General features: G+C 37.4%; 1 protein-coding gene and 1 long non-coding RNA gene across 6 annotated transcripts in view; one reads left to right on the top strand and one right to left on the bottom strand.

Annotated features, from left to right (window-relative positions):
* LOC120418098 (nuclear factor of activated T-cells 5) overlaps positions 1-27,377 on the bottom strand; it is a 100,367-nt gene that overhangs the window by 54,005 nt on the left and 18,985 nt on the right. The window contains exons 1-3 of one of the 5 annotated variants that reach the window (XM_052706786.1): positions 24,971-25,968; positions 17,807-18,224; positions 1,042-1,530 (exon numbers count right to left, since the gene is read on the bottom strand). In XM_052706786.1, the coding sequence (XP_052562746.1) occupies positions 1,042-1,530; positions 17,807-18,224; positions 24,971-25,343 (1,280 nt within the window). In that variant the 5' untranslated portion in view covers positions 25,344-25,968. Of the gene's footprint in view, positions 1-1,041; positions 1,531-17,806; positions 18,225-24,970; positions 25,969-27,377 lie in introns of those variants that run through there. The other 4 variants (XM_039580366.2, XM_052706795.1, XM_039580367.2 and 1 more) reach the window with 4 other exon arrangements.
* On the top strand, positions 2,078-3,681 carry LOC128092618 (uncharacterized). Its single transcript, XR_008211937.1, has 2 exons — positions 2,078-2,299; positions 2,433-3,681. It is a non-coding gene; the product is annotated as an uncharacterized LOC128092618 (long non-coding RNA).

Below are 27,377 nucleotides of genomic sequence, written 5' to 3'. Positions count from 1 at the left end.
GCTACTTTGAACATATGTATGTGCCCTAATTCCAGAATAAAAATGTGTTTCAAGAGATTGAGGGTATTAAATGTCGCTATTGCTGTTGACGACTTAGAATTATCAGAATCAATCTCAATCCCACTCCGCACACAATCTTTATAGATACTTCAAACATTTACCACAAAGAGTGCAGGCCCGACTACACGCAGCGTCCGTCCCCCGTTTGATGATCTCGATTAGAATCACAAATACCCGCGCCCTAGATGTGAGCATCCTGCACTGCAGGACTACACTCAAAATTGAGATGCCAAACTATCTGTACTGTTTGGATACACAACATCTTTATTGCTGTTTTGCTGAGTGGGGAGTCCGCCAGATTTGGGGGTAGCATTCGGTAGACATTTTGGATCACGCCTCGAACACGTGCATCGCGTCGAATTTTGAGAATGATCCAGTTCCAGCGGGCTTGATGACCTTACTGACGATTTAAGATTCGTTCTGAACGGGGGTTGCCTCAGAATGTTGTGTAACGTAGCTTTGAATTAACTTATTTCGACGCACAGCGCGCGTAGTTGTATCGATCGCCGATGCTAGATCTGTCTAGATATAGAGAGAACGGTTCTACTACCTCAACACAAACTACGACTACGGGCTCAAGCAACGACTAAAGAAGCTTCTACGAGAAACACTACAGGGCACCTTTCACCCAAACAGATTAGTTGCACATTGCAATGCACAACATTCTACACAGAGTGGGAGAGAGTGAGGGAGAATTGTAGATAAGGAGAGCTATGTATATCACTAGCGTGCCCAGGTCCTCAAGGAAGGTGGGGCAAAAATATTAGAGTTTTGAAAATTTCGTCGTTTATGGACACCCCCTGCCCAATTTTAGAACAAATTTCCGAGGATGGTGGGGCAACTGCCCCATGTTGCCCCACCCTGGGCACGCTAGTGATGTATATCTAAACAGTGAGAGAGAGAGAGTAAGCGCAGTTATCACTAATTACATCTGCCTACGGCAGCATTCTTGCGAGTGAGTGTGAGTAATGCGATCCTTACTTCGCCGGCGCCGCCGCCGCCGTCTTCTGTGGTGATGACTGAGGTGAGGATGATGACGGTGCTTGCAATGATAATGACGTGCTATTAGCCGTGGCGATCGTGATGGTGGACTTTCCGGCCGGCGTCGTCCGGTGGACGGGGATGATGATCTTCTTGGGCGCGACCACCGTCCTGGCCATGGGTTTGATCGGTTTGGAGGCTTGGAGCTTGGTGGTGGTCAGTTTGCCGGTCGACAGGGCGAACAGGGCCCCGGAACAGGCCGCAGAGTCCTCCAGCTCTAGGTGGGTTCGCTTGAGCGATTTGTTGCTGGTGGTGCTAGAGCTGCGGCTGCTCGCGACCGACGATCGGCTCGTGGTTCGGCGCGTGCCTCCGAACATGGAGGCCGGCTTGCCACCGCCGCGGATTCTTCGTGGCGCGGAGGAGTGGCCATTGCCGCTGCTGGTGGTGCTCCAGCCGGACTCACTGTCGACGCCGTCATCGTCCGGATTGCTTCGCGGACACAACAAGCACACACACACAAAGGCGGATCACACGAAATTGGATGAAAGATTCGTTTGTGATGAGATGATGGGGGACGAACACATGAAAAATGGAAAGAAATGATAAGAGAAACACATGTTAGTAACACAATGGTTGGGCGAATTTGATGATGTGTGGGATAAAACTAAACCTAAGGATTAAAATTTAAAAAAAAACACAAAACAACAAAAAATCAAATCACTTTTTCTGCCTCCTCTCGTGGGTCGTGTCCAAGTCGCCGATCGATCGACGCGTACCTCTCGCGTCTAAATAATGCAATAAGTGGCACTTTGTAGTAAACACCGTCACGTGCAGCGCAAATGCACTATACGAGCGATTGCTGTAACGGACAGCTGTTTTCGCGCTCCTGTCGGGAGCGTTCACCGGCACAAACTGGCCGCGGGACCCCGGCTGGACTCGCGATGAAGCTACACTAATCCCACTCTCCGTGTATACTATACACCTATTAGTAGTTTCGACGTCGTCGTCGTCGTCGTGCATATATGAATGAAATGAACGTTCGTGAAAAGAACAGAGAGAGAGAGAGACTGGGCTGAGTTACTCACTAGGTCGTCATTGAATTGTGTCGTTCTGTTGTTCCTAGTACCTACCACTCAGGTTGGGAATTTCGCTCGGAACTAGTCGGTCGGTCAGCGCAGCGTAGAGAGTTTGCTATCGCGGGATTAGCGGAAGATTTTTTTTATGATTGAAACGTGATTGGCACGAGATCGTTGAGTTTGTACGCGGCATGAAACCGGGTTGAGAGGGCATATATTATTTATACCCTCCCTCCTCCTCCTATACCAAACCATCATGTATGAATTATTTTATAGGATAATAATAGATTCCCGTTTCTGTTGTTGCAACTACAGGTGCATGCATGAGGTGGCGCCGCAGGCAGGTTTTAGAAAAAAAAACGGGGATTTCAACGTGCGTCAATGGATTGGGCGCAGATCGGATTTTGACCAGACAAACGGATGGATTACTAACTGCATCAGGAGTTTTCCCGCGCATAACTTATATTCGTTCGGAATATTACACCGTGGAGTGAGAGGGTGGCTGTTCTTGGAACAGTAACGAGAAGGAATATTACCATCCACAGTTGCATCCAATGGATGATTGCTATCCTTAATGAGGTTGCAAAGTTAGTAGTCTTGATATCTGAGTAAGTTTCTCAAAATTGACAGCATTTTCGCAATTCGCAATTCTCGCAATTTTCAGTGTAAGAACGGGCCTTGACCGATCTTATGCACTAGGTTCCCGACGAACACGCACTGCCCTTACACCTACATCTCACCCTTGCTCTGAGTCAGTACGAGCAGCACGCTAGAACACGCTTTGAGTGTTCGTGCCAGGCATGCACACCTTCTTTTCCGGTTACGCATTTTAACTCGGCCGGGGGTGGTACATTACGTAGGGTTTGATGTAAGTATAAGCGCCTAACCATTTATAGTGTGCCTATCAATTTTCATTAAAGCAGTTTAGTTTGAATTCAAAAACTAGTTGTTATTTTACTGTGTTTTGTTTTCTCCTGAAATCTTTCCTAGTGTTGAGTCGTGTTTTTATGTTGCTATTTCTTTTGTCGCGGTGTTTTGTTACAACTTTTGGTCCTAAGCATTTTATAAAAGTTTTTCAAAAGTACAATAGTAATATTTGTGTTAATTCTTTGATCACTCCAAAAATTGAGTAAGGGCTCGAACCTCATTTGTTTGAAGAAAAGGGTGAAGATTGAAAACAATGGACAGTGAAAGAAATATACTATTTGAAGAATCAATAGTAAAAGAAATATAGTAATTTATGAAGTAGATAAAGAAATTAACAATAATTAATAAATAGAGCTAACAAACAAGCTTAGATTGTATTGAGGGCAATTTATAGGGCAAATGAAAAATTATTCAAATAGATAAATAAAGAAAAGGCAGATGATAACAAAATTGACATCGCTGCCAAATTAAGGGAAAGCAGAAAGTATGTTACAGCAGCATCAATTGGTAAAATAGAGTGAAAAAGCGTTGAGAAATAAGAGAATCAAATGAGTAAAATCGAAATCAAATGGAGGATAGTAAACAGAAGCCGCGTTAGAAAATCAGTGAAACAAAATAAACAGAAGATAGGTGGTAGCTGAGAATGAAGAGAAGAGAAACCCCGTTGTGCGATGTTTCAGGTACATCCACAGCAGTTGACTCAACATACTGCGAATCAAAACAATACCGTCTACAATCACAAATTACTTCCCTTTCCCACATTGTCGCGCCCCTTTCTTTTAGCCGTCTCGACTTTGACTTTGGTCAAAGGTTTACGATCCGTTTCCACAGGCCACCAGCTAGGTCATCATGAAAACCAAGCCAACGTGGAGGTAAGAAAATAGGACACTTGCAAGGAACCAGAGCTATACTGTCTTGATCAAGCATGATCTAACAGGACTACGGACGTAGTCAGTGACGCTCCTTCCAGGATGTTCCTCGCCTGAGCGTCAACTGAAGAGGTATCATCAGCATCATTCGCACTTGGCCTGCTTCTCAAAATTGACAGCATTTTGGAAAAAAAAAAAAAAAAAAAAAAAAAAAAAAAAAAAAAAAAATAAACGTGAAAAATACATCACCAATAGGGTGTTTCAAAGCAACACGATGCCGCGGAGTCCTCGTAACTCAGCCGGATTTAGATAGAATTTTAATGTTAGGAACAATGTTATCATACAATTAAAAAAAATCCCAAAGTTCGTTTGTAATCGCTATTTGCAGTGCACTCTAAAAAAGCATAGTTTTTGTTCAAAGTCAGCCCGAAAAATCAGGGGCAAAAATATTAATTTGTCAAAAAAAACTTCTAATTTTCAATGGAAATTTAAGCGAATTACCCTGCGTTTAGAATCATTTTCTAGCATGTATGGGTTAATTTAAAAAAAATATAATTTTTTTAAATTGTCGATGTCTATTACCGTAAAAGTTTTTTTTTCGCTAAAATTTTTGTTTGCGTCAAATCTTATATTTTTTGAAAACTAATGATAAAAAAACAACTGAACTAATGTAAAATAAATTTTTAAACACTTTTTGCATTTAAATGTTTCAACTGTGGCTTAATATTTCAAATTTAATTTTTTTTGCCATTAAGAATAACACATGAAAACCCGTTTTGTATATATAGGGTACGTTATCCTTTAGTGGACCCCTTTCCTATAGTGGACCCTCTGAAGGGTTCTTGATGAAAAATCAATAAAATCACAATTTCAAGCGTGTTGTTGTCTACAAATCTTTTATTTGGCATGTTCAGCATCATTTAAATCAATGTTGACTAATATTGAATTGTCCTTTTCACCAAAATAAGTGTTTTGAGTTCGACATCTGAAATCAGCCATGGCCACTAGCATTTTCACAACAAAACTGCTTTTATATTTTATGATTGAATTAACTATCCAATCATTTTTTGACTGATTATTTAACTTCAGCAAGTCGAAAACATGTAAGTTTAAGGAACTTTACTAAAATAAAGAGAAAACTGCTCATTTTCGAGCAAAAAATAGGGGAGGGGGGGGGGTCCAATATAGGACAACGAAAATCCAAACTTTTCCAAAAGTAGACCCCTGTTAATTAAACCTTCAAAAATGAAGAAAACTGTGTATTTAAGCAAAAGTTTCTCTTAAATATACAATGAATGCTTGTTGTTATCAACCACAAGTCACTTAAACTTAACTGAAGCAACATAATTGCAGTTTGAAATGATATTTTATAATAATAAATCAAGAACAAAACCTTTTTTAAATAAACATGTGTGGTTTTATCAGCAACTGTAAACAAATCCATTGATTAGTTTCGGTCAACCATTTATGTAATTAATATGGAAAAATGTGTGTGTGTGTGTGTGTGTGTGTGCAACCAACCAAACGGGACCACGCGGTCGCTTCTTACAAATTGAGTTGTTTCCATGTATTTTTAGATCTTCATTCTATACATACAAATAACTCGCATAGGCATTTGGAAGGTGTTAGCTCTGCCGAGCTTTGGTGACCCATTTCTACGCTGGCTAGCCGAGCGCGAGGTCCCTCAGCTTTTATCGACCAGCCCCGCCCTGAAGAACGTTTGCACCAATCGGGTTCAAACGTTATTTAGAACTTCCGAACCCTTGTCAAATGGACAAGGACCCAGCGCGTATATAGTTTGATAGTATTAGTATTCCTAATTCCAGGCATCGTTCACCAAGCCGTGATGGCCTTGTGGTTAGCATTTTTGCTTACCAATCCAAAGGACGGGGGTTCGAACCCCGACTCGGGCGACTTTGATTTTTCGTTCATGTTCAGTGTTTCAAGATTAATATTTCCTATACTTTCTCGTTGGGAGCAGATGGGAATCGAACCCAGGACCATTCGCTTAGAAAGCGAACACCGTAACCAGTCAGCCACGGCCGCTCCTTGTAATTAATATGGAAAAATGTGCATCAAAAATACTTTTTTTTAATTATTTTTATGTTTACAGTGGTTTTTGAAACATTTTCTGTGATCTTTTTCGGAATAAAATGTGTTTAAATGTCTTTTAGGTTTTTTTGTTGTTAAAAGCCAGATTAGTTAACAAAACATATTTGTTTATGATGAAAAGTGAGCAAAATCCATCTTTTATTCATTATATCTATCATTAGACCTACACCATGCATCAAAACATCAAATATCGGTTAAATTTGGTATAAAAATAACAGTTTGCCTATAGTGGACCCGGGTCCACAATCGGATTATGGACCCGGATCCACCATAGGAAAACTTTTTTTTTCAAATGGCTATTTTTCTGCTCAAAAACAAATAAACTAATGAAACAAATAGTCAAAATTGTTCAAAAGACTTCAGTTTTCATTGTTTTGTACAAAGGGTTATGAAAAAGTGCTTAAAAATATTGAAAATTTGTGAAAAATGTGCTTCGGCTCTACTAGGGGGTCCACTAATGGTTAAAATACCTTATATGTATTAGAAGAGGGACTCGTTTGCAAAAAAAAAGGTCGGTGGTCGAAATTTGAGCCAAATCCATACAGGGGAACCCATCGGGCAAGAGATTTAATTTTTTTAACCTAGTATGAAAATCGATTTAAAATTTAAAAAATCAATCAAATTTAGCGTCTTCACAGCCCTGGTGAAAATTTCTGCAAGTATTTGCTGATTTGGCAATTTTGTAAAATAAAATAGCACTTTTTTGTCCAAAAGTATTCGCCTATACATATACTTTTTATGTTTTGGCAAAAAGCACGTTCTATACAAAAAGATGAAACTCGCGAACGAGGGAGAGAATAGCTTGCGCTCGCATTTTCGATCGCGCCCTCGCCGTGAGCAGTCGCGAGCGCCCCGTGCTTCGTCCCAAGCTAGCAATTTGTTTATCAGGTTTATGAATGCGAATCAAGCGTTACATTGATCGCTGTGTTGCCCGTTCGCGAGCGGAGGAGAGCACGGGCAATCGGCGAGTTTCTCTCGGCAGCTCGGGACTCGCGTCGAGACAGGCTTGTCACACGTACAGATATTTTGGGCACAGACCAAACACTCAAACTAATTATTTTTACAGTTAAAATACATTTGAGTAGTTTTTGTAAACTAAACTAAAAAGATAAAAATGTTTGCATCTTTTTGCTTGTTTAGTTTTTGATTAAAATGTTTTTCTTTAAAGTTATACTTGATTGAGTGTTTGGTCTGTGCCCAAAATATCTGTACGTGTGGCAAGCATGCGTCAAGAACTCGAGAAAGGATTTTTCTCGCGAGAGCGCGAATATACCAACACTGCAAATAATACGTTTTATGACCTTTGAAAAAGTTAGGCATGATTTTGAAATACTGTCAATATTTTGTTTTTAAAAGATAAGAAAATTACACGCTCGTTTTTTTACATTGAAAATCGGATCGATATGGTTTCCAAGATATCGACGATTGAAAATTGAGCGTCCAAGGGTTAAGGCTCTGGAAGGCATAATTCCAGATCGGCCATTTGGTGGCCATGTTTGTTTTAGAAAAAACATTCAAATCTTGATTCAGAGTTTATCAATCAAAAAATGGTTTTCTTTGTGTTGTTTTTAAAAGCATTCTACATATCGTGATTATTTTTTCATTTCAATTTACTATTTCTGGACCTTGAATTCAGAACCATCATTGGCAGTCATTGCCCCAAGAGTGAAGGACACCTTCTACCACCTTAACAATCACACAATAAAAAGAATGTACCGTCAATGGGGGTGAAAGTGGTCAAAAACAAACTTGTAGGAAATTAAACGGGCTTTCTGAAAAAAAAAAAAATACACTGAAACAAAAATACACGCCACTTCTATGAGATTTTTTGATTTTTAAGTCTAAAACTTAAATTTAAAGGTGATGTAACGATTTTTTTTCGTTCAAAATTTTTGAGGAAATAGCCTTAAATATAACCAAAAGACTGACGAAAAATGCAGGATGGTATGTCTCTCCTAAAAAAATACAAAAATCATTTACTAGAACTATTTTTTTTAAAAGTGGTCTAAACGTCAAAATTTTTGAAATCCGGTAGTAGGAATCGATTCCCCAGACAATTTTACATAAAAGTCTGCATATTGACCATTGTCCTAAGTCCAATCCTTGGGAAGATACAGCGGTTTAAAAAATGAAAATGTTGAAATAACGGGTTTTTTTGGTGGTTTTTGGCAATTTCTATATGACAGGTTCTTCAGTCTCGTAAATATTTTTACCGGAAAGCTCGTCCAATTTCCCATAAATTTGCCTTTGACAGCTTTTTGATTTATGTCGTTTTTATATTAACGCAATCAAATTTACTATCCTGATTTCTACCACACTTAAAACATATTCTATTTTCCGTTATAAGCAATGTAATTAAGCTTATATTTGTAAGCCCTTACATCCAATTGAAATGCTATCAAAGGCAAACTTATGGGAAATTGGACGAGCTTTCCGGTAAAAAAAACTTACGAGACTGAAAAACCACATCTGTCATATAGAAATTGCTAAAAACCACAAAAAAAAAAACGTTTTTTCGACATTTTCATTTTTAAAACCGCTGTATCTTCCCAAGGATTGGACATAGGACAATGGTCAATATGGAGACTTTTATGTAAAATTTTCCAAAGAATCGATTCCTACTACCGATTTTAAAAAAAAATTGACGTTTAGACCACTTTAAAAAAAACAGTTTTAGTAAATGATTTTTGTATTTTTTTAGGAGAGACATACCATCCTGCATTTTTCGTCAGTCTTTTGGTTATATTTTAGGCTATTTCCTCAAAAATTTTGAACGAAAAAAAAAAACGTGACATCACTTTTAAATTTAAGTTTTAGACTTAAGAATCAAAAAATCTCATACAAGTGCCATGTATTTTTGTATCAGTAGAAAGCCCGTTTAATTTCCTACAAGTTTGTTTTTGACCACTTTTTGATACGACGCAACGGCTTCGAGATACAGTAATTTTTAAATTACAAAATACAAAAATATTTAAAAACCTTACGCCCTTCTCAAATGTTATTTTCGAGTACTATTGGCTCCATATCGAGAAATTAAAAAGAGAGATGTGAGCCGGTAACATGGAGTGAAACTTTCGCAGCTTTCATGGTAAACTTCACAGCAGCTTGACAAAAAGTTTAACTCCATGCTGCACTTTTAATTTCTCGATACACAAAAATGGCTTATATAAGCCTACGATAACATGTCTACAAAGTTTCATTGAATTCGGAGAGGGTCGGGTACAAAAGTACCAGAAAAATTCCTGATTTGAGCTGGAATTGCTCATTACCCCTTGTTTGAGTTGTTTTACCTTTAAATTGTGTAAAATGTGATAATTCGTTAGAAACTGATTACCATCAGACATTTTTTGTCAAAGAGTCTGCCACTATTCCCAGATGTAATATTATCATCATTTTTTGTCTGTGATTGATACAGGTTCTCTTCGAGTTACAGTCCAAACTCGAATATCCGAATTACGACCAAACATTTTTTTAATTTTCTTATTTTAAACATCAAATTCGAGTTCTGTAACCCCAACTTAGTCAAATTTGATTGATTTAAGATTGTAAAATGCATTTTTCAATATTTAATCACCGTCATTTTAGCTGCCATCTTGGATTTAAAAATTCTAAATCATTTTAGAGTAGTTTATGGGTCATACTCGACCATCAAAAATAAAGCACAAAAAAAAATTTCGTGGTTCGATTATCCGAAGAGAAATTATACCAAGGCCCCTTCGGATAATCGAGTCTAAACTGTAATTGCCGAAAAAATATTGAAAGGTTCATTTTGATCATTTGTTCATTGGTCATTCTGACCCAATCTCACCCCATGTGCTACTTTTTATGATGTAATATTTACTCAATTTTGGTAAAAAAAGATGTAATATTACACACTTTTAAAGGAGAAGTTACACATTTTTATGTATTAAAAGATGTACTCCACTCTAAGGTCTTTTGTTATCTTCTAGCCGACCTCTTCGAAAATATATTTTCTAAGGTTGAACAGGTTGAACAAACCCTGAATAAAATAAATAAAAAAGGGTTTATTTCGTAAAAAAATAACAATGAATTGTTATAAATCTAAAATGGAATGTTATCTTCTAAAACATTTACTGAGGGTTTTAAGAATGTTTTTTTCCTTAGTGTTTTTGATCATCACCTGCAGTTTTGCTGAACACATCTCATGAATTTGAGATTATTAAAATTTATTAAAAAGCACTGTGCTAGTCTATTACGCATCATTTCAACGGTCAAGAAGTTAATCAAAATTGAATAAACAGATAAGACTTCTCCCCCCTTAACGATGAGGCAACTCATTGTTAGTGTGCATGAGACGCACCTGCTAATTTTTTCCTTAAATATGCGTATTTTTCCGACAAGATTCACTTTTACAGATACTGTCTGTTTAATCAAAAGATAATGATTAATATCTTCTTAGCATTTGAACCTCATTGTTTGCAAAGAGCAATACAATGCCCTTGAAATAGTACCAAATTTATGCTACTTTTTTTCGCAATGAAAATTTGCCAAGATAGTGTTAAATTAGATGCTCAAACCCACTCGAGTCACCGTTGCTTGCACATCGGAAGAAAACAAGATCATTTGAATATGGTCCTTTAAATCGTATGCCAACAAGCTTTGCACAGCTTTTATTTTTTTCATAAAATCTGTCGAGGAAGCATGACTGTTTAGAAAAGTGCTCTGAGGCTCGTTTGAGCAGCTGCCACTGGATGATTTTACAGATTTTCTTTTTGATTTGGTATTAGAGAAAATGTACCTATTTTCAGCATACTAGGGCAAAGCGATTTATTTTTATGAGTTCTTCAGTTTATTTTTGCATTTTTTTGTTTTTTTTAGGATTTAAAACTTTGTTCTAGACGGTTTGATCTCGAAAAAACACTAGATTTTACGTTTGACATCACTTTTAGGAAACGGTCTAACACACTACTAAACGATTGTTTTGATAGTGTTCGTGAGCGCTTTGTAAAAAGTGACAGATACCAAAACAACGGGGTTTCATTGTAGGGATTGTAAATAAAAAAAAGTGACATAAAAGGTATATTTCCCCTATACATTTTCAAACAGCTATTGGATGATGTTTTCATTGAACGTCAAATAAACCGCACAACCTTCACACATCCGGTACCACACAGGTCCCATTTATCTGTGGACAGCAAAACAAGCAACTTATCGCCCAAGGATCGCATTCCACGCGCGGGCAGTCTGGAATGGCCTCAGCACACTTACATAAAGCCCGGCAGAGGGGACGGTGACTCAAACAGGTTGCCAGCCCAGATATTCGAGGCCCGGTTTTCCCGGTCGGTACGTCACATCGCATGAACCGCCGAGGTTGTTCTAATAGCCATACAGACAGCACCAGACAGGTTTTAGCTGCTGTAGCAATAGATGCGACGACGGTGGTTGTATGGTCTCTGTTGTAATTGAATCTACCAGCACTCCGGTGGCAGTCAGGGTGGTTCTGATCGCTACGAGGTACGCATCATGAGCGTTCTCGCGCGCCGGGGACCACCCTGACCTTCACCTGTTGCGCCGCGTTCAGAGCTGCGATTTTGACACAGATAAACGATACCGACGACGAGAGCTTTGGAGAAACTGGTAATGCAAAGTGAAGTGACTCGACCAGGAATTGAATGGCTCGATTGCGAGTAACTTGCGGATGAACTTTGGATTCCACCGAGCGGTGTCTACTACCCTAGAACCTCGATGGTTTGACATCTTTCTGAACACCCTAGTGAGCACCCAACTGTCATTTTTTCACCGCTCTCACGACATTTATACAGCTTTGACCTAACTGACCTAAAGTCGCGGTCATTGTCAAACCATCGCGGTGTTACTATACACACTTTATTGTAAGTTCGATAAAAAGAGATATACTAAACAGAACCTGAGTGCAACGACTATGTGTGTGTGTGTGTGTGTGTGTTTGTGCGCGCTGAGCAAGGCAAAACAAGATCAAGCGATTGCAGATAACGCATTCTCCGAGCTGCCTGGGCTGCCTGCACCTTCTCTCGATGGCGATGACTTGCGATATTTTTACGCTTCGAGTGGCGCAGCACTGAGACTATAGTAGATTTTGAATTGATTTGTTGTTGCTGCCACTGTTTGATTGTGCGTTTATGATGAAGCATGGGAATGTTTGAGGTATAGGTAGAATGCAAATAAAAAAAAATGCACATGTATTTAATTGGCGGGTGGTTTATGTAAATCTTCGAAATTAATCTACACAACATTTGGCGTGATTGCATTGTAAATGTAAATTTATTGGCACACTTTGGAAACGCTGGCACATGCGCTTCCACGTGATATTCGCTGTTTGTATTCTGCAGTTTGTCAAGCGAGTTATCTGAAATTCGTTACAATTTGTATAACAGAGAGGCTCAAACTCTCTTTCAACATAATGATTCAACTTTGTAAATGTTTAGCAAAGCTAAACATTAAATTTATGATGGTATTTTAATTTGCTAGCTGTGTTCTGAAATGAGACAATTCCATAGTAACAGTCCAATAGGGCGAATCTGCGATAGTAAACAAGCAGTCTATCCCTTTTGCTCAAGTGACAGTTCACGTCATGTAAGAGGTGGATAGACTGCTTGTTTACAATCGCAGGTTCGCCCTATTGAACTGTTACTACGGAATTCTTTAATTCTGTTTGCTCAATGTATTGAAGATATTTTTAAATTGCAAAGCTCTTTTTACCACAACGCAGTTTTTTCGGTTTTTATTGAATATTTCAGGGTTGAAGTCCATTTTTGGAGATCTGAGAAGGCCAAAGATGAGGAATTGAGAGCTGAACAATATGGCATACTAACTCAATTTAGCCCAAAATGAACGCACGACAAGATAGTACGACAACGACGATTTTTTTCGACTTTTTAGAATGTATGAAATCCGTAAAACAAATTATTTGACTTTTAATTTAGTTTTCAAAACTGTACTTATTTAAAGAATGTATTGCTTGAAAAAAAAAAGATTTTTAAAAAGTTTTCAGAGTTTGAAAAGTTTTTTCAACAATGTTATTTTTTTTTAAATAGATGATTTTCAATAATTTTGAATTTTTTGGGTTTTTTTTTATTTTTACGAGTTTTTAAAATTTTAAATAACTATTGCTAATTTTTTGAATCTCAGCAATAGGGTATTTTAACCATTAGTGGACCCCTTAGTAGAGCCAAGGCACATTTTTCACAAATTTTCAATATTTTAAGCACTTTTTCATAACTCTTTGTACAAAACAATGAAAACTGAAGTCTTTTGAACCATTTAAACTACTTGTTTCATTAGTTTATTTGGTTTTGAGCAGAAAAATAGCCATTTGAAAAAAAGTTTTTTTTGCCTGTTATGGACCCCCTTTTCCTATAGTGGACCCGGGTCCACTATAGGCAAACTGTTATTTTTATACCAAATTTAACCGATATTTGATGTTTTGATGCATGGTGTAGGTCTAATGATAGATATAATGAATAAAAGATGGATTTTGCTCACTTTTCATCATAAACAAATATGTTTTGTTAACAAATTTGGCTTTAAACAACAAAAAACCTAACAGACATTTAAACACATTTATTTCCGAAAAAGATCAGAGAAAACGTTTCAAAAATCACTGTAAACATAAAAATAATAAAAAAAGTAATTTTGATGCACATTTTTTCATATTAATCACATAAATGGTTGACCGAAAACTAAACAATAGTTTTGTTTACATTTGCTGATAAAACCACGCATGTTTATTTAAACAAATGTTTTGTTCTTGATTTATTATTATAAAATATCATTTCAAACTGCAATTATGATGCTTCAGTTAAGTACAATTGACCATAGTTTTGATTAATTATAAATTCTTACGGCTTTAGCATTTTTGGTACTTTTAACATGAAAACAGCTATATTTATACTCATAATTGAAAAAAATATGCGTTTAGGTTGATAACAACAAGCATTTATTGTATGTTTAAGAGAAACTTTTGCTTAAATACACAGTTTTCTTCATTTTTGAAGGTTTAATTAACAGGGGTCCACTTTTGGAACAGTTTGGATTTTCGTTGTCCTATATTGGACCCCCCTAATTTTTGCTCGAAAATGAGCAGTTCTTCGCTTTATTTTAGTAAAGTTCCTTAGAATTACATTATTTCGACTAGCTGAAGTTAAATAATCAGTCAAAAAATGATTGAATAGTTAATTCAATCATAAAATATAAATGCAGTTTTGTTGTGAAAACGCTAGTGGCCATGGCTGATTTCAGATGTCGAACTCAAAACACTTATTTTGGTAAAAAGGACAATTCAATATCAGTCAACATTGATTTAAATGATGCTGAACATGCCAAATAAAAGATTTGCAGGTAACAACACGCTTGAAATTGTGATTTTATTGAATTTTTCATCAAAAACCCTTCAGAGGGTCCACTATAGGAAAGGGGTCCACTAATGGATAACGTACCCTATAAAGTTTTTTAGAATTTATACAATTTTCAGACCTTACAGAAATATTACATTTTGAGAACTCCTACATTTTTTTGAATTTGTTGAATTTTGGATTTCTTTGCATTTAAATTTTATGGAATTTTTAAAATTACTATTTAGAACTTTTCGAATCTCATTTTATTTATACATTTATTAGATTTAATTCCCTTAAAACAGCGATTCTCAACTTTCTTCTTTCCCCCTGCCAAGTAAATCAAGTAGGCCCGGTATTTGCAGATTTAATTTTTCATGTTTTTTTTTATTTTTGGATGTTTTTTATCGCTTAGATATATTTTTCACTTTTGGAATTATGTTCTTTCAAATTTTTTTTCCAAATCAAAAAATAAAAAAAAATAAAAAAAACCCGATTTAATATAACCAGAGGTGAAATAGAGCCTTTCTTACAAAATGATGAAACTCCGACAAATATATTGGTGCAATTAATTTTTCAGAAACAAAATGATACCACCCAGTGAGAATTTGACCTAAAGTTTCGACTAACCCTCGAATACCTTTTTTTTTTTAATTTCAGAGGTACATTATGGGTCGCAAGGTATTAAAATTTTATTAAGAAAAACATATTGGATTGACATTATTAGCAAAATATAAAGGGTACTCAGTCTTTAATGTAAGTCTATGATTAACTTAAAAAAAATATGTATCGCTATTGCACTTTGTCGATCTATTATGAGAAGCCAAAAAGAACACTTTCACGCGCAGCGTAAAACGTGCAAGCGTAAATGTGCTGGCGTTTATGCTTCGACTTGACGACTTTGAATTTGATGTTCATGGCTATATCTCTGGAAATACATTTTGGAAAAGCTTCAAAGTTTGGGCCCAAGCAGTTTATGGCGCAGGTTTTCGAATGGCTTTTTGTTCGAAACTGAATTATTGTAATTTGATAGCGTTATCTGTAAAATAGTCCAAAAATACCTCTAAAAATGGCTTTGACCACATTTATTAGTCGAAAATTGTGCATCGAAAAATAAAATGTTTGTCTCCGACCCCATGGCTACAAATCTGAAATATAAAAATTGTGGGTTTTACGAGCAGTTTTCCAAAGATGGAAGACACAAATTTTTAAGAGCGGATACAGACATCGCTCAAATATTTCAGAAAAAAGAGCTTTCAATAATCAGACTTTGAGTTCCGGGTTTCGGGCCAAAATTCAATCGAAAGAGCGCTTCAATTTAGTAACAGGATTTTTTTAGGGACAAATCCTTGCGCGCACGATTTTTTAAAGATTTCTGAAAAAAGTGTTTTTCTAAAAGCAAACCTTAAACCTTTTTTTCGTAAGAAAGGCAAAAATCTTAAACAATTCTCATGCTTTTTTTGCATATATTATTTTCATTTTTTTAGAACTTTTTGAATTTTTGATCTTGAATATTTTTGGAAATTTTGAAAGTTTTCATTTTTTGATGCTTGTTTAAATTCTTCGTTTTTTTAGACTTGACTCGATCCAATTTTAAAATTAAAAATAATCAAAATATAAGAATTTTTAAAATTTTTGAAATTTTTATTTTTTTAAATGTATTGATTTTTTGGAAAATTTAGAAAATTCTAAATTCTAAAATCACGGATTACCACAGGCTTTACAACACTCTCTTTGATTTTTTTTCTCTAATAAGCAGGGATGGAATAAACGCAAAACAACCAATATCGCTTGCGAACTTCTTCCACCCGCGAAAGAGAGAGGAAGCGAATCACGCAAAAGAAAATCGCTCCCGAAATTCTCCAAGAAATCAATCTGCTGATGATTTTTTGTGAATTTCCTTGTCAGCACTACTTAAAATCATTTATTTTACTTTGTTTACACACATTGCCCATCTACAAAATGTGACAGGTCATTTTTCGACGTGTCAGTGTGTGACGTTACACTTGCAAGTGTAGTAGTGAAAAAGATGTTCCGCTCAATAATCAAGATTATGTTTTTTAGATTCTTTTTACCGATCTTTCGTGCGCGAGAGAGGAGAGCCATGCTCCCTTCGGATTTTTTTCTCTTGATGAACATCCAAAGATTTTCTTTTGATGATGATTATTTCCTCGCAGCTCATAAGTAATCTTTCGATGAGAAAAGTTGCTTTCGCCGAGGGAATCAACCTGAACTTTTTGATTTCCGCGCATCCCTGGACTGCGCAGGATACCGTCAGTGGGAGTGACATTGGGTCTGGGGGGTTATAGTTTGGTAGAAAATATTTTTTACGGATTTTACCATTTCTCAGGTTCTTTTCAATGAAACTAAATTCTGTTAAAAGGGCTGTGCAGGGGACATCTTAAGATGACTTGTCTTGAAAAAAATTTTGGCAGGCGTCTTAACTTGAGATACGTTTTTGGCTAAAAATCAACTTTTAAATATTTTTGTTGGAATTGCTCGAAAAGTACCCAAATGTTTGTCTTTGCAATTGAGCATTATTTACGTTTCATTTGACACAATGTCACCCTCTCTCAGGGGAGTGATTGGGTAAATTTTCAAACAATTGGCATTTAAGGTAGAGTTCATCAAATTCCACCATATTTTGGGAAAATATTAGTCAACTATCAATTCTGGAGTTTTTTTTTTGAAAAGGTCCAATATACCAAATTTCCAGTTTTTGCTTTTTGGGTGTTTTTGAAACCGCCTTGAGTCAGGGGTATTAAAAAACACCCAAAAAGCAAATACTGAAAATTTGGTTTATTGGACCTTTTCAAAAAAAAAAACTCCAGAATTCTACGATAAAAGATCTATAAAAGTATCTATAATCCATTACGATAATTATCAGTTGGGAAATATGAATCATAAAAATTGAGATTAATAGAGTCTAGAGTGCAACATTTTTTTGATGACCACGGAACCAGGTAAGCGTCAAATTTGAACTATGTTGAACAAAAAGAGCTTATTTTAAATCATATTTTTAAGTTCAGTCTCTCAGCATTTTGTAATTAAGGTACAACTTAACAATTATAAGCAGAAATGAAAGTTTGCGATGCAACTATGGGTATATTTCCCCTAAGTTCAGGATAAATCCTCCGCTTTCGCACCACCTGTCGTAACGAGTTAATTGGAGTCACAGTTTGTGGTACGGTAATCACCCCTAACTGCACCGATAGATTATAAACCGGCTTTGTAATTCAATTCACTCTCATATTCATCACCATTAATGCGGAAAAACGGTGATCTATACAGCGAGTGCGTCACACGATTTCTCACCAATCAGAACAGAACTAAGCAGCTCTTTTCGGTTGAATCTGCACACTTGGACACGACACGTAATCGGGAGCGGGGTTTTTACGCCACGCGTCCAGTTTGGCCGACGGGATCGCGGGAACCGTGGGAGCTTACTCACCTCGAGTGCTGGATTGGCCGGCCGGTCGAGGTGTGGTGTGGGTTAGTGCCGTTCTGGAACTGGGCAGCACCGAGGGCGGCGGCACTGTCGAGACTGCGGTCAAAGCCGAGACCGGAGTCGTTGGAGTTATCACAGTTGTTGACGTTGGCGGATGACGACGAGGACGAGGACGTCGACGACCCAACGGGTCGTTGCTGCTGCTGCTGCTGTTGCAGGTTGAACTGTTGAAGCTGTTGAGCTTGCTGCTGTTGCTGGAGCCGCTGTTTGGCGGCGGTCAGCTTGCTTGCGACCGACGCGAGTTTGCCCGGGTGGTGATGGTGGTGCAGAACCTTGCCCGGGATGCGCTTCGCCGGGACGCGTAATACTTTGCGATGGAGCTTGGACGCGAGTGACGAGCTGGGACTGACGCCGTGTTTCACTGAAAGTGAACAGAAATAAGGAGATAAAAGTTAGAATGATTCTTGTAATCCTTACTTTACGTTTTAGACATTTTAATAAACTACAACTAAGTCCAGTTGAACTGTATAATCACCGTGTTACTTCTATATAGCGTGATGAAAAGTTAGCAGAGTCGCTAATAGAGTGTCGTTTTGTGCACTGCAAGTTTTAAATCAAAACAGTTTTGTTTACTGAACTGGTTTTGAACACGCAGCGAGTAATGATTTTTTAATGTCTTCTGAAATATGTAAAGCTTTTCCCATACCATTTTTGTGGAGGGTGTAGCAACTTCTCCATCAACAACAGAGAGTTGCTTGCTCACTTTTATTTGAGCTATTTATTACTTTGAAATAGTCAAAAACACTTTTTGAATGTTGTAATTTATGAACAAAGTTCTGAGAAGTCGATAATACACCCTAAGGAAAAATATAGCTCAAAATCTGCAACAGTGGATTTGCTGCAGAAAATGTCACAATTTATAACATTTTTTGCAGCAAGCCCGTTGATCATTTTTGCCCGCGTGTAAACATTTCAGCGATCTGCAGTTCTCACTAACACATATAATAGGGGGATGGCGTCGCTATTTTTAGACCACGTTTTCCACTTTTTCTCCTTCGAAACCGACTACTTTATCGACTTCATTTTGCTGGGCGAGCGTCCATGTCGCGGTGGAAGGGTGTCGGATCAATAATCAAGAAGTTGGTGGTTCAATCCTCGTTCTTATAAGGGTTTTTTTGTGAAATACAACCAAAAAGCCGTCGGTAATGTCGATAATTGTCGGTAACGGGCAAAAATGTCATACCCCTATATCGCAAAAAAAACATGAGGACAGATTTCATGCAGAATCTGATATACTTTCATGCCACCATGCATCACAATCATGCGACCGCCGGTTGGGTGTATAAATGTGCCAAGAAAGAGGGTATATTTTTTTGTACTGATCAAAAATATAAGAAATAATATCCGAATCTTATTTTTAATAGTTCAATCGAATATGCATTAGGGTGACAATAAAAAAAATCGACACCAGAGATACCCTTTGATTCGATTCTAATGCAAAAATAAGTACACCCAACTGGCAGTCGCATGATTGTGATGCATGGCGGCATGAAAGTATATCAGAATCTGCATGAAATCTGTCCTCATGCATTTTTTGCGATATAGGAGTATGACATTTTTGCCCGTTACCGACAATTATTGACATTACCGACGGCTTTTTGATTGTATTTCACAAAAAAAAACACTTAGCAGAACGAGGATTGAACCACCAACTTCTTGGTTATTGATCCGACACGCTACCACCGCGCCATGGACGCTTGATGAAAAGTGAGTGAAAGAGCACCAACATATGCTTCTCTTTGGAGTGTTGCTCGGGGACGGGCCAGCTTTATATGTGTTGGTGAGAACTGCAGATCGCTGAAATTTTTACACGCGGGCAAAAATGATCTACGGGCTTGCTGCAAAAAATGTTATAAAATATGACATTTTCTGCAGCAAATCCAATGTTGCAGATTTTGAGATATATTTTTCCTTTGGGTGTATCTGTGCCAATTTTGAGCCAAATCGGTTAAGGCTAAGGGGTCGCTTTTCATCGTTGAAGTTTATATGGGAAAAATCACAAAAATGTATGGGGAAAAACATCGTTTCAGTAATTTTCTGCTAGGTGGCACAGATCTCACCCAAAATTGTTTCTTGTAGGAAATTTAATTCCCTACAACTTTGTCAAAGGTGCAAAACGATCCGAGTTGATCCTGATTTTTGGTGATTTTTCTGGAAAAAATATTTTCTTATATACTTCCTATATACCCCTTGTATACTTTCAAGTATATAAGCCGATTTCTTTTCATCGCATTGCTAATAACTCATCAGGATCAACTCGGACCGTCTTGCACCCTTCTACAAAGTTGTAGGTAATTAAATTTCCTACAAGAATCTTACACTTGGACAATTTTGCACGAGACCTGCGCCACCTGTTGCAAAAATCGTGATGCGATGTTTTCCCCTTGTTTTTGCCTAAAGAATCGATCCAGGGAAATCTCTTGCGATTTTCCGAAATTTTCAATTTTTCTTGTCACCCTAATATGCATGCATTTTCAAACCTTTTTTTAATAATTAACAATACTCAATGTTTTGGATATAAAATCTCTAGTTATTATGAAATCTTTCAACAATTTATCCTTTTGCAGCATTGGCACATACAAGTCTCCATAACATTTTGGAGGCTGGTCATACAAAATGAGTTCGTAAATAAGAGCGTCCAATTTCCCGTCCCGGGAAATAATTTCCCGGGAATTCCCGGGATTTCCCAAAAAACATATTCCTTGTTTATTTATTTTTGACAACCTATTTTAACGATTTTTTTTTATATATCATTTGAAAATAAAATTTGACCAAATCGGATGAACATTGAACTGATGTAATTAAATTTTTCAAAAAGGGTTGTGCGAGAAGAATTTGTTGAGAAGTAGGGTAGGGTAGTAATCAATTAGACACTTTTGGTTTTCAACTTTCAACGATTTTTCTAATTTTTTCATCAGCATGTTTTAATGAGCTTTTGTTGCATTTTATTTCTGTTAGTGTTTTCTAACATTGACCAAAATATGGGATTGATCCGACCTCTACATCCAGAGTTATTCAACTGTCTCATTGTAGACGCACTTGGCAGGAACAATGAGACAGCTGGGGAACAATGAGATACTCAACGAAAATCAATACTTTTCTAGTAAAACATCATGTTTTTGTATTGTTCCATTACAGGTGACTTGCCTTGAACATTTTAGAGCAATTTTGCCAACATGAAACTTTAATTAACCAAAGTTATACTAAAAAGTATTTATATTTTGTAAAATCCATATATTTATACCAAATAACTTTGTAAAAATGAAGTTTAAACTCTATAAATATACCAAAAATCACTTTCGATTCATGTTTTGAAAGATTTACATGGATTTTGAAAAGTTTAATGAAGAAAAATCAAAGTGTCTCATTGTTATCCATGGGCTCAAATGAGTGGGTACAATGAGACAGCCCTGGATTCTGGGTATATTCAAAATTTTGGTCAAACCTAATGAAAGGACATTGTAGCCCAACTCAATCCCTATGGAACGTCGAAAGAAATTTGAAGAAATATTAGTTTTGGTGTAAATGGTAGCCTACGAGCTAAAAAGTATTTTTTGTCCCTTATTTACTTTTACACCCCAGAATCAAACATTTATGAATAACTTTTCAAGGGAGCGTCCATAACAAAAGCCACTATTAAGGCAGACGTGTATCCAGTAGATACACCTTTCCCCCAAATATGAGCCTAATCATTTAAAAAAACAACTTCGTTTCATTTGATATTTACTCTAAGAATGCAACAATATTTCAAAACTCACTTCAAATATTTGATAACTTTAAGTTGTGATTTCATGAGATAGTGTTTTAAAGAAATATTGGATTTTTAAGGCAAATTCAATAATTATCTATTTGTTGAAGCTGAATATATTTGTTCTGGAATAACTTATTTATCCAACGAGGATCACCGAGTTGGATAAATACGAAGAGTGCGGAAAAAATCAAGTTTTGCAACGAGTTCCATACAGTCATCCCATATATTCGGAACGGTTTCCAGATTGGCAAATGTTCAAAAAATTATAGCAAATCGATAATTGAACTTAATGATTCGCTTTTACCTTCATTTGAAAGCCTTTCTTGCGATCTTTCGAATGCTGTATCGAACATCTGCAAATTTTAACTTTTATATGAAGTTTTTTAATAATTACTTTGACCCTTGAAATCCACAAATTCGGAACACTTTTTTCTTACGAATGTAAACAAACTTTTGATCTCTCCAGGAGTACATATTTATTACCAAATAATGACTTCACTCACTGAAACCAATGAAACTCAAGCTAAGTCATGTTTTATACATGGTTTGATAACTTTTTTTTTGTGAAAATATCAGTTAAATTTAGGTGTTCTACAATAGTGGGAGGCACAATAACATCCCACAATTATGAAACAGGCCATTTGGAGGCAGTGTTTTGCTGCTCTGGACAAAATAGTCTTGAAATGAAGTTTTTTGTTCAAAAAGTACTACTTTTACTAGTGAAATAGCAAGATAATGTCCAAATGAAGGTTCTAAAAATAGTAAGGTCGACAGAAAAGCTACTTTTTTGCAATTCCATCGTGAAACTACTTACTTTTCCCGGCATTCTTCAACGACGAAATAGCCTACTTTTCTGTACCAAAAATAACAGAATCGAATAGCAACACTTTTCAAAATAAATGCTGAAAAGTTCTACTTTTCAGCACTGAAATGGGTGCTGAAAAGTTGAACTTTTCAGCACTTGTTTCGAAAAGTAACACTTTTCAACATTTTTTTGATTTAAACGATTTATTGACAAAATACATGAAAATTTGACTAATTTCACTCAATGGGTGTTTTTCGGAATTGCAAAAAATGTTGTATGGAACTCGTTGTAAAACTTGATTTTTTCAGCACTTTTCGTATTTATCCAACTCGGTGAACCTCGTTGGATAAATGTACGACTCGTGCTGAAAAAATCCTCTTTTTGCAACTTGTTGCATAAACTACTATTGGCATGCTATTGACAAATTATCATAAAAGTGTTCCGAATTTGTGGGTGTTCCGAATATGTGGGATGACTGTACAACATTTTTTGCAATTCCAAAAAACACACAGTGAGTGAAATTTTATGTCAAATTTTCATGTATTTTGTCAATAAATCGTTTAAATTAAAAAAATGTTGAAAATTGTTACTTTTCGAAACAAGTGCTGAAAAGTTCAACTTTTCAGCACCCATTTGAGTGCTGAAAAGTAGAACTTTTCAGCATTTATTTTGAAAAGTGTTGCTATTCGATTCTGTTATTTTTGGTACAGAAAAGTAGGCTATTTCGTCGTTGAAGAATGCCGGAAAAAGTAAGTAGTTTCACGACGGAATTGCAAAAAGTATTTTTCCGAATTTTAGATAAACTGTTGGTTTTTAGAGAGATAATCGTTTGTTTTTTTTGCAAATTTTTTTTTTTCAACTATATCATGTTGTTAATAAAAAATTGACGACACCCTGGATCAATATGAACCAATACTTATGATTTGAATTGAAATATGGGACAATTTGAACGAATTTTTCAATGTTTTAAAGCAAAATATGAGATTCTCTATGAGAACAGTAAAGTTTCGGCCATATCAAAAGGTTTCAAAAGTCGATTTTCGAGATCGTAGGGAACTGTGCTCTGCCCCTGTTCGTTGATGCACAATTCGGTTCAAAATCGTGTGCTCTTTCAGAAAACTCAAAAATATCATGTAGGGTAGAGTAGTCATCAATGAGACACGGGGAACAATGATAAAATGGCTCTCACAAGTCGTACTTTCAACCAATCAGGCTCATATTTGGGGGAAAGGTGTGTCTACTGGATATACGTCTGCCATATTAGTGGCTTTGGTTATGGACGCTCCCTTGAAAAGTAATTCATAAATGTTTGATTATGGGGTGTAAAAGTAAATTATGTACAAAAAATACTTTTTCGCTCGTAGGCTGCCATTTACACCAAAACTAATATTTCTTCAAATTTCTTTCGACGTTCCATAGGGATTGAGTTGGGCTACAATGTCCTTTCATTAGATTTGGCCAAAATTTAGAATATACCCAGAATCCAGGGCTGTCTCATTGTTTCCCACTCATTTCAGCCCATGGGTAACAATGAGACACTTTGATTTTTCTTCAATAAACTTTTCAAAATCGATGGAAATCTTTCAAAACATGAATTAAAAGTGATTTTTGGCATATTTATAGAGTTTATACTTCATTTAACCAAAAATACTAAGTTATTTGGTATTAATATATGGATTTTACAAAATTTCATTACTTTTTAGTGTAACTTTTGTTATTAAAAGTTTCATGTTGGCAAAATTGCTCTAAAATGTTCAAGGCAAGTCACCTGCAATGGAACAATACAAAAACATGATGTTTTGCTAGAAAAATGTTGATTTTCGTAGTGTCTCATTGTTCCCCAGCTCTCTCATTGTTCCTGCCAAGTGCGTCTACAATGAGACAGTTGAATAACTCTGGCTGTAGATGTCGGATCGATCTCATACTTTGGTCAATGTTAGAACACATTAAAAGAAAGATAATGCAACTAAAAACTCATTAAAACATTTTAATGAAAAAAATAGAAAAATCGTTGAAAGTTGAAAACCAAAAGTGTCTCATTGATGACTACCCTACCCTACTTTGTTTTAGAAATCTCGCTGAAATCCAGTTTTTTTCTCGTTGTCAAAGGATTAAAACTAAAAAAAAAACTTGAAGGTGTTTCCATGGAAAAACTAAATGTTTTAAAACGGGTTCTGAATAGTTTTCTATCGGTTTGTTTTTATTTCATTATTGATTCATTTTCTCGATTTCTACTGATATTTAAGCTCCTCAATTTTTAAACTTTGATAAAACTTGTGTTGGCCTAATAAACAGTCTAAAGGAAAAACGGCTTTTCATTAGAACAAATGTCTCATAAAACGGATGCCAAATCGTGAAAATGTAATTCGATAGCGAGAATTCAAATTAAAGACCTATGGATTACCTATGGATTAAAAAGAGCAGTTTTCCTTTTCAAAATAATATTTCCGGATTTTTTATCAGCTTTAAATGTTCATCAATGAAGCTAGATCGCTACATGGATTACACGCAATCATCCCAAAACAGCCCACTACTACAAAACCCATCCCACCGTCATTACCGTTTAATCCTCCCGCCGGCTGTCCGGCCGCCAACGTCGTCGTCGACGCCGACAACCTCCCACTGAACCGGTCAGCGGACTGACCGCCAGCCGGGCCTATAGTGCCCCCCGGCGGCGAGTATCCCATTGATCCGGGTGAGGCCGCAGCCGATCGCGTCTCGTACGAACCCGCGGCCGTGGTCCGGCTGGTGTTCCAGTAGTTGATCACCGAGTCGTAACTCTTGCTCCACTGGGCGCTCTGCAGCAGCCAGTTCTTGCCGGCGGACCGTAACTTCCGGCTGCCGTTGCTCGGTTCGCCGTCGGATGCTTCCACCGAAGAAGTGGTGGTGGTCGGTTGACGACCACCGACGCGGACCCGATTCATTTTGCTGATTGTTTATGGCACTTTTTGAACGTCGAAGCTGTTGGGTCTTCCCTGGGTGGACACTGCTACACCGATTGCTGATCCGCTCACGGACGGCGCTTCCGGACTAACTGTTCTGATACGATTACGCTTGAATTTTCTAATTATCAGCGATTTGCTTGGTCGCATTGTACGGTTCACGCTACGTACACACAGACCTGCCGTTGGCTCTTCACGATGCACGACACAGCTTGGTCGTCGATGTGGTGATGTAACGGTGTGTGTTTATGTGCTGAGTAGAAGATCAACAACACTCTACACGCCTATTGAACGGGCCTTTCTGCGCAGGGAAAAGGCGCCTAGAGCACCCTCTAACTGGTGATCATGGCGACGATCTCTTGAACCAGAGTCTTGCAACCGGGGATATCACAGTTCTGAACTTGTCAACGCGACGGATTCTCGCGAACTCGAAACCCCGACGACGACGATCTACGTAGCGACCTTTGATCTCTGAGTACCCCACTGATTGCCCCCCCAATCAACCACCACACTATACACACGGGAGTCCCGGAGATTGCGACGATTCCGAGACTTGCGGCGAACTGGCGCGCGCGCGTACTGGAGACGTCCGACGAACGTGCGATGCTCACTGATACTGACCCGAAGATCCGATCGACTGGGCTGGCCTGCGAGGTGGAGGAAGAGGAGGAATAGTAGGAACACAACACACCGCGTGGATGACAACGTGGTTCAGTATACAACGGGGAAACGCATACTAAGGCGCCAGTGTCGTGTAGTGGTGTGACGGGTAAACATTAGGAGGTAGTCGACTACGACGCAAGGGCGGGGGTACAAATCATCATCATCCGTAATATACGCACATTTATAGCAGTTGACGAAAATTTCGAAGCAGAAAGCTGAAAAACAACTCGGCGATAAGAGAGCGAGACTACGGTGCAACAGAGAAAGAGAGATATCCGAGCGGGTTTTAAAGCGACAGAGCGAGATAGCGAATGAGGATTAGAAATTTGGACTGCACACACCTAGCAGATATGGAACACCCGTAACGGGTAGGTAGATCCAAGTAGCAAGTGTTCCCTGTGGACAACAAAGGAGTTGACTACCTTAACTGCTGAGTCATCGACTATGCTAATTAACAGGAGAGCAGTGTGTGAGATATGTGGGATACGGGATGATACAGCATAACGTTGGGATGCTTTGTAACATAATACACAGGGTCGAAATCTTCGCAGATAAGGTTGCTTTTGTTTACCTTTATGATTTGTATAGTATCACTATCTGATGATGTTTGTTTGTTCGTTCGGTTAGTATCAGTTTCAAACAGATATTTCGCGCTGAAAAAGATCTGGTAAACCCTTTTTTTAGTGTAGAAACACTGCTAATCACCATAAACATCATAAAACGTAGACTAAAACGTATAGTTCAAAATATAAAAGTAATAGGTAACACAAAAGTTCTTCAGTTCTTTGGATCAGGTTTAAATTAAAACCTTTAAATTAATTAGATAAGGTAAGACACTGAAGCAGATAAGGAAATGACGTAATTTTATGAAATACTTGAATATCAAATGTACAACAACATTATTGTTATTAAGCTGAATCACCAAAGTTTCAATGTAAATATTTTTTTTAAATATGTTTCGATAATATACTGGTAGCATATGATTACAACGCCTAAGATCAACAGCTGATAGTGAACCTCAATGTCCCTTTATTAATGCTTACGGTAAACATTGGGCACTTGCATGTCTTGTACAACCAGAAATGCCTGTTATTGTCCAAGATCGTGCTCGTGTCCAGAAAATAAAACTGGTATAATGCTGCCCCCAAAGATCATCCCCAACAAGGTCTGCTTGTGGTTCGCGGTTCGACGACAAAGCGCCCGTACTTTTCGGTTTCTTATCTGGAGCGAACAAGGAAGTGACAGCACAACATCTTCGGCGGGCCAAACGCAAACAAAACAGGCTCAAACTGGTCATGGAGCGTCGAATTGGTTTGTTTGTGAACGGTGTGTGGACGCGGCATATAAATTTCT

The sequence above is a fragment of the Culex pipiens genome, chromosome 1, assembly GCF_016801865.2.
Source record: "Culex pipiens pallens isolate TS chromosome 1, TS_CPP_V2, whole genome shotgun sequence".
NCBI lineage: Eukaryota > Metazoa > Arthropoda > Insecta > Diptera > Culicidae > Culex > Culex pipiens.
The sequence above is the reverse complement of the archived record's forward strand: the minus strand, read 5'-3'. Positions and strand labels throughout refer to the sequence as shown.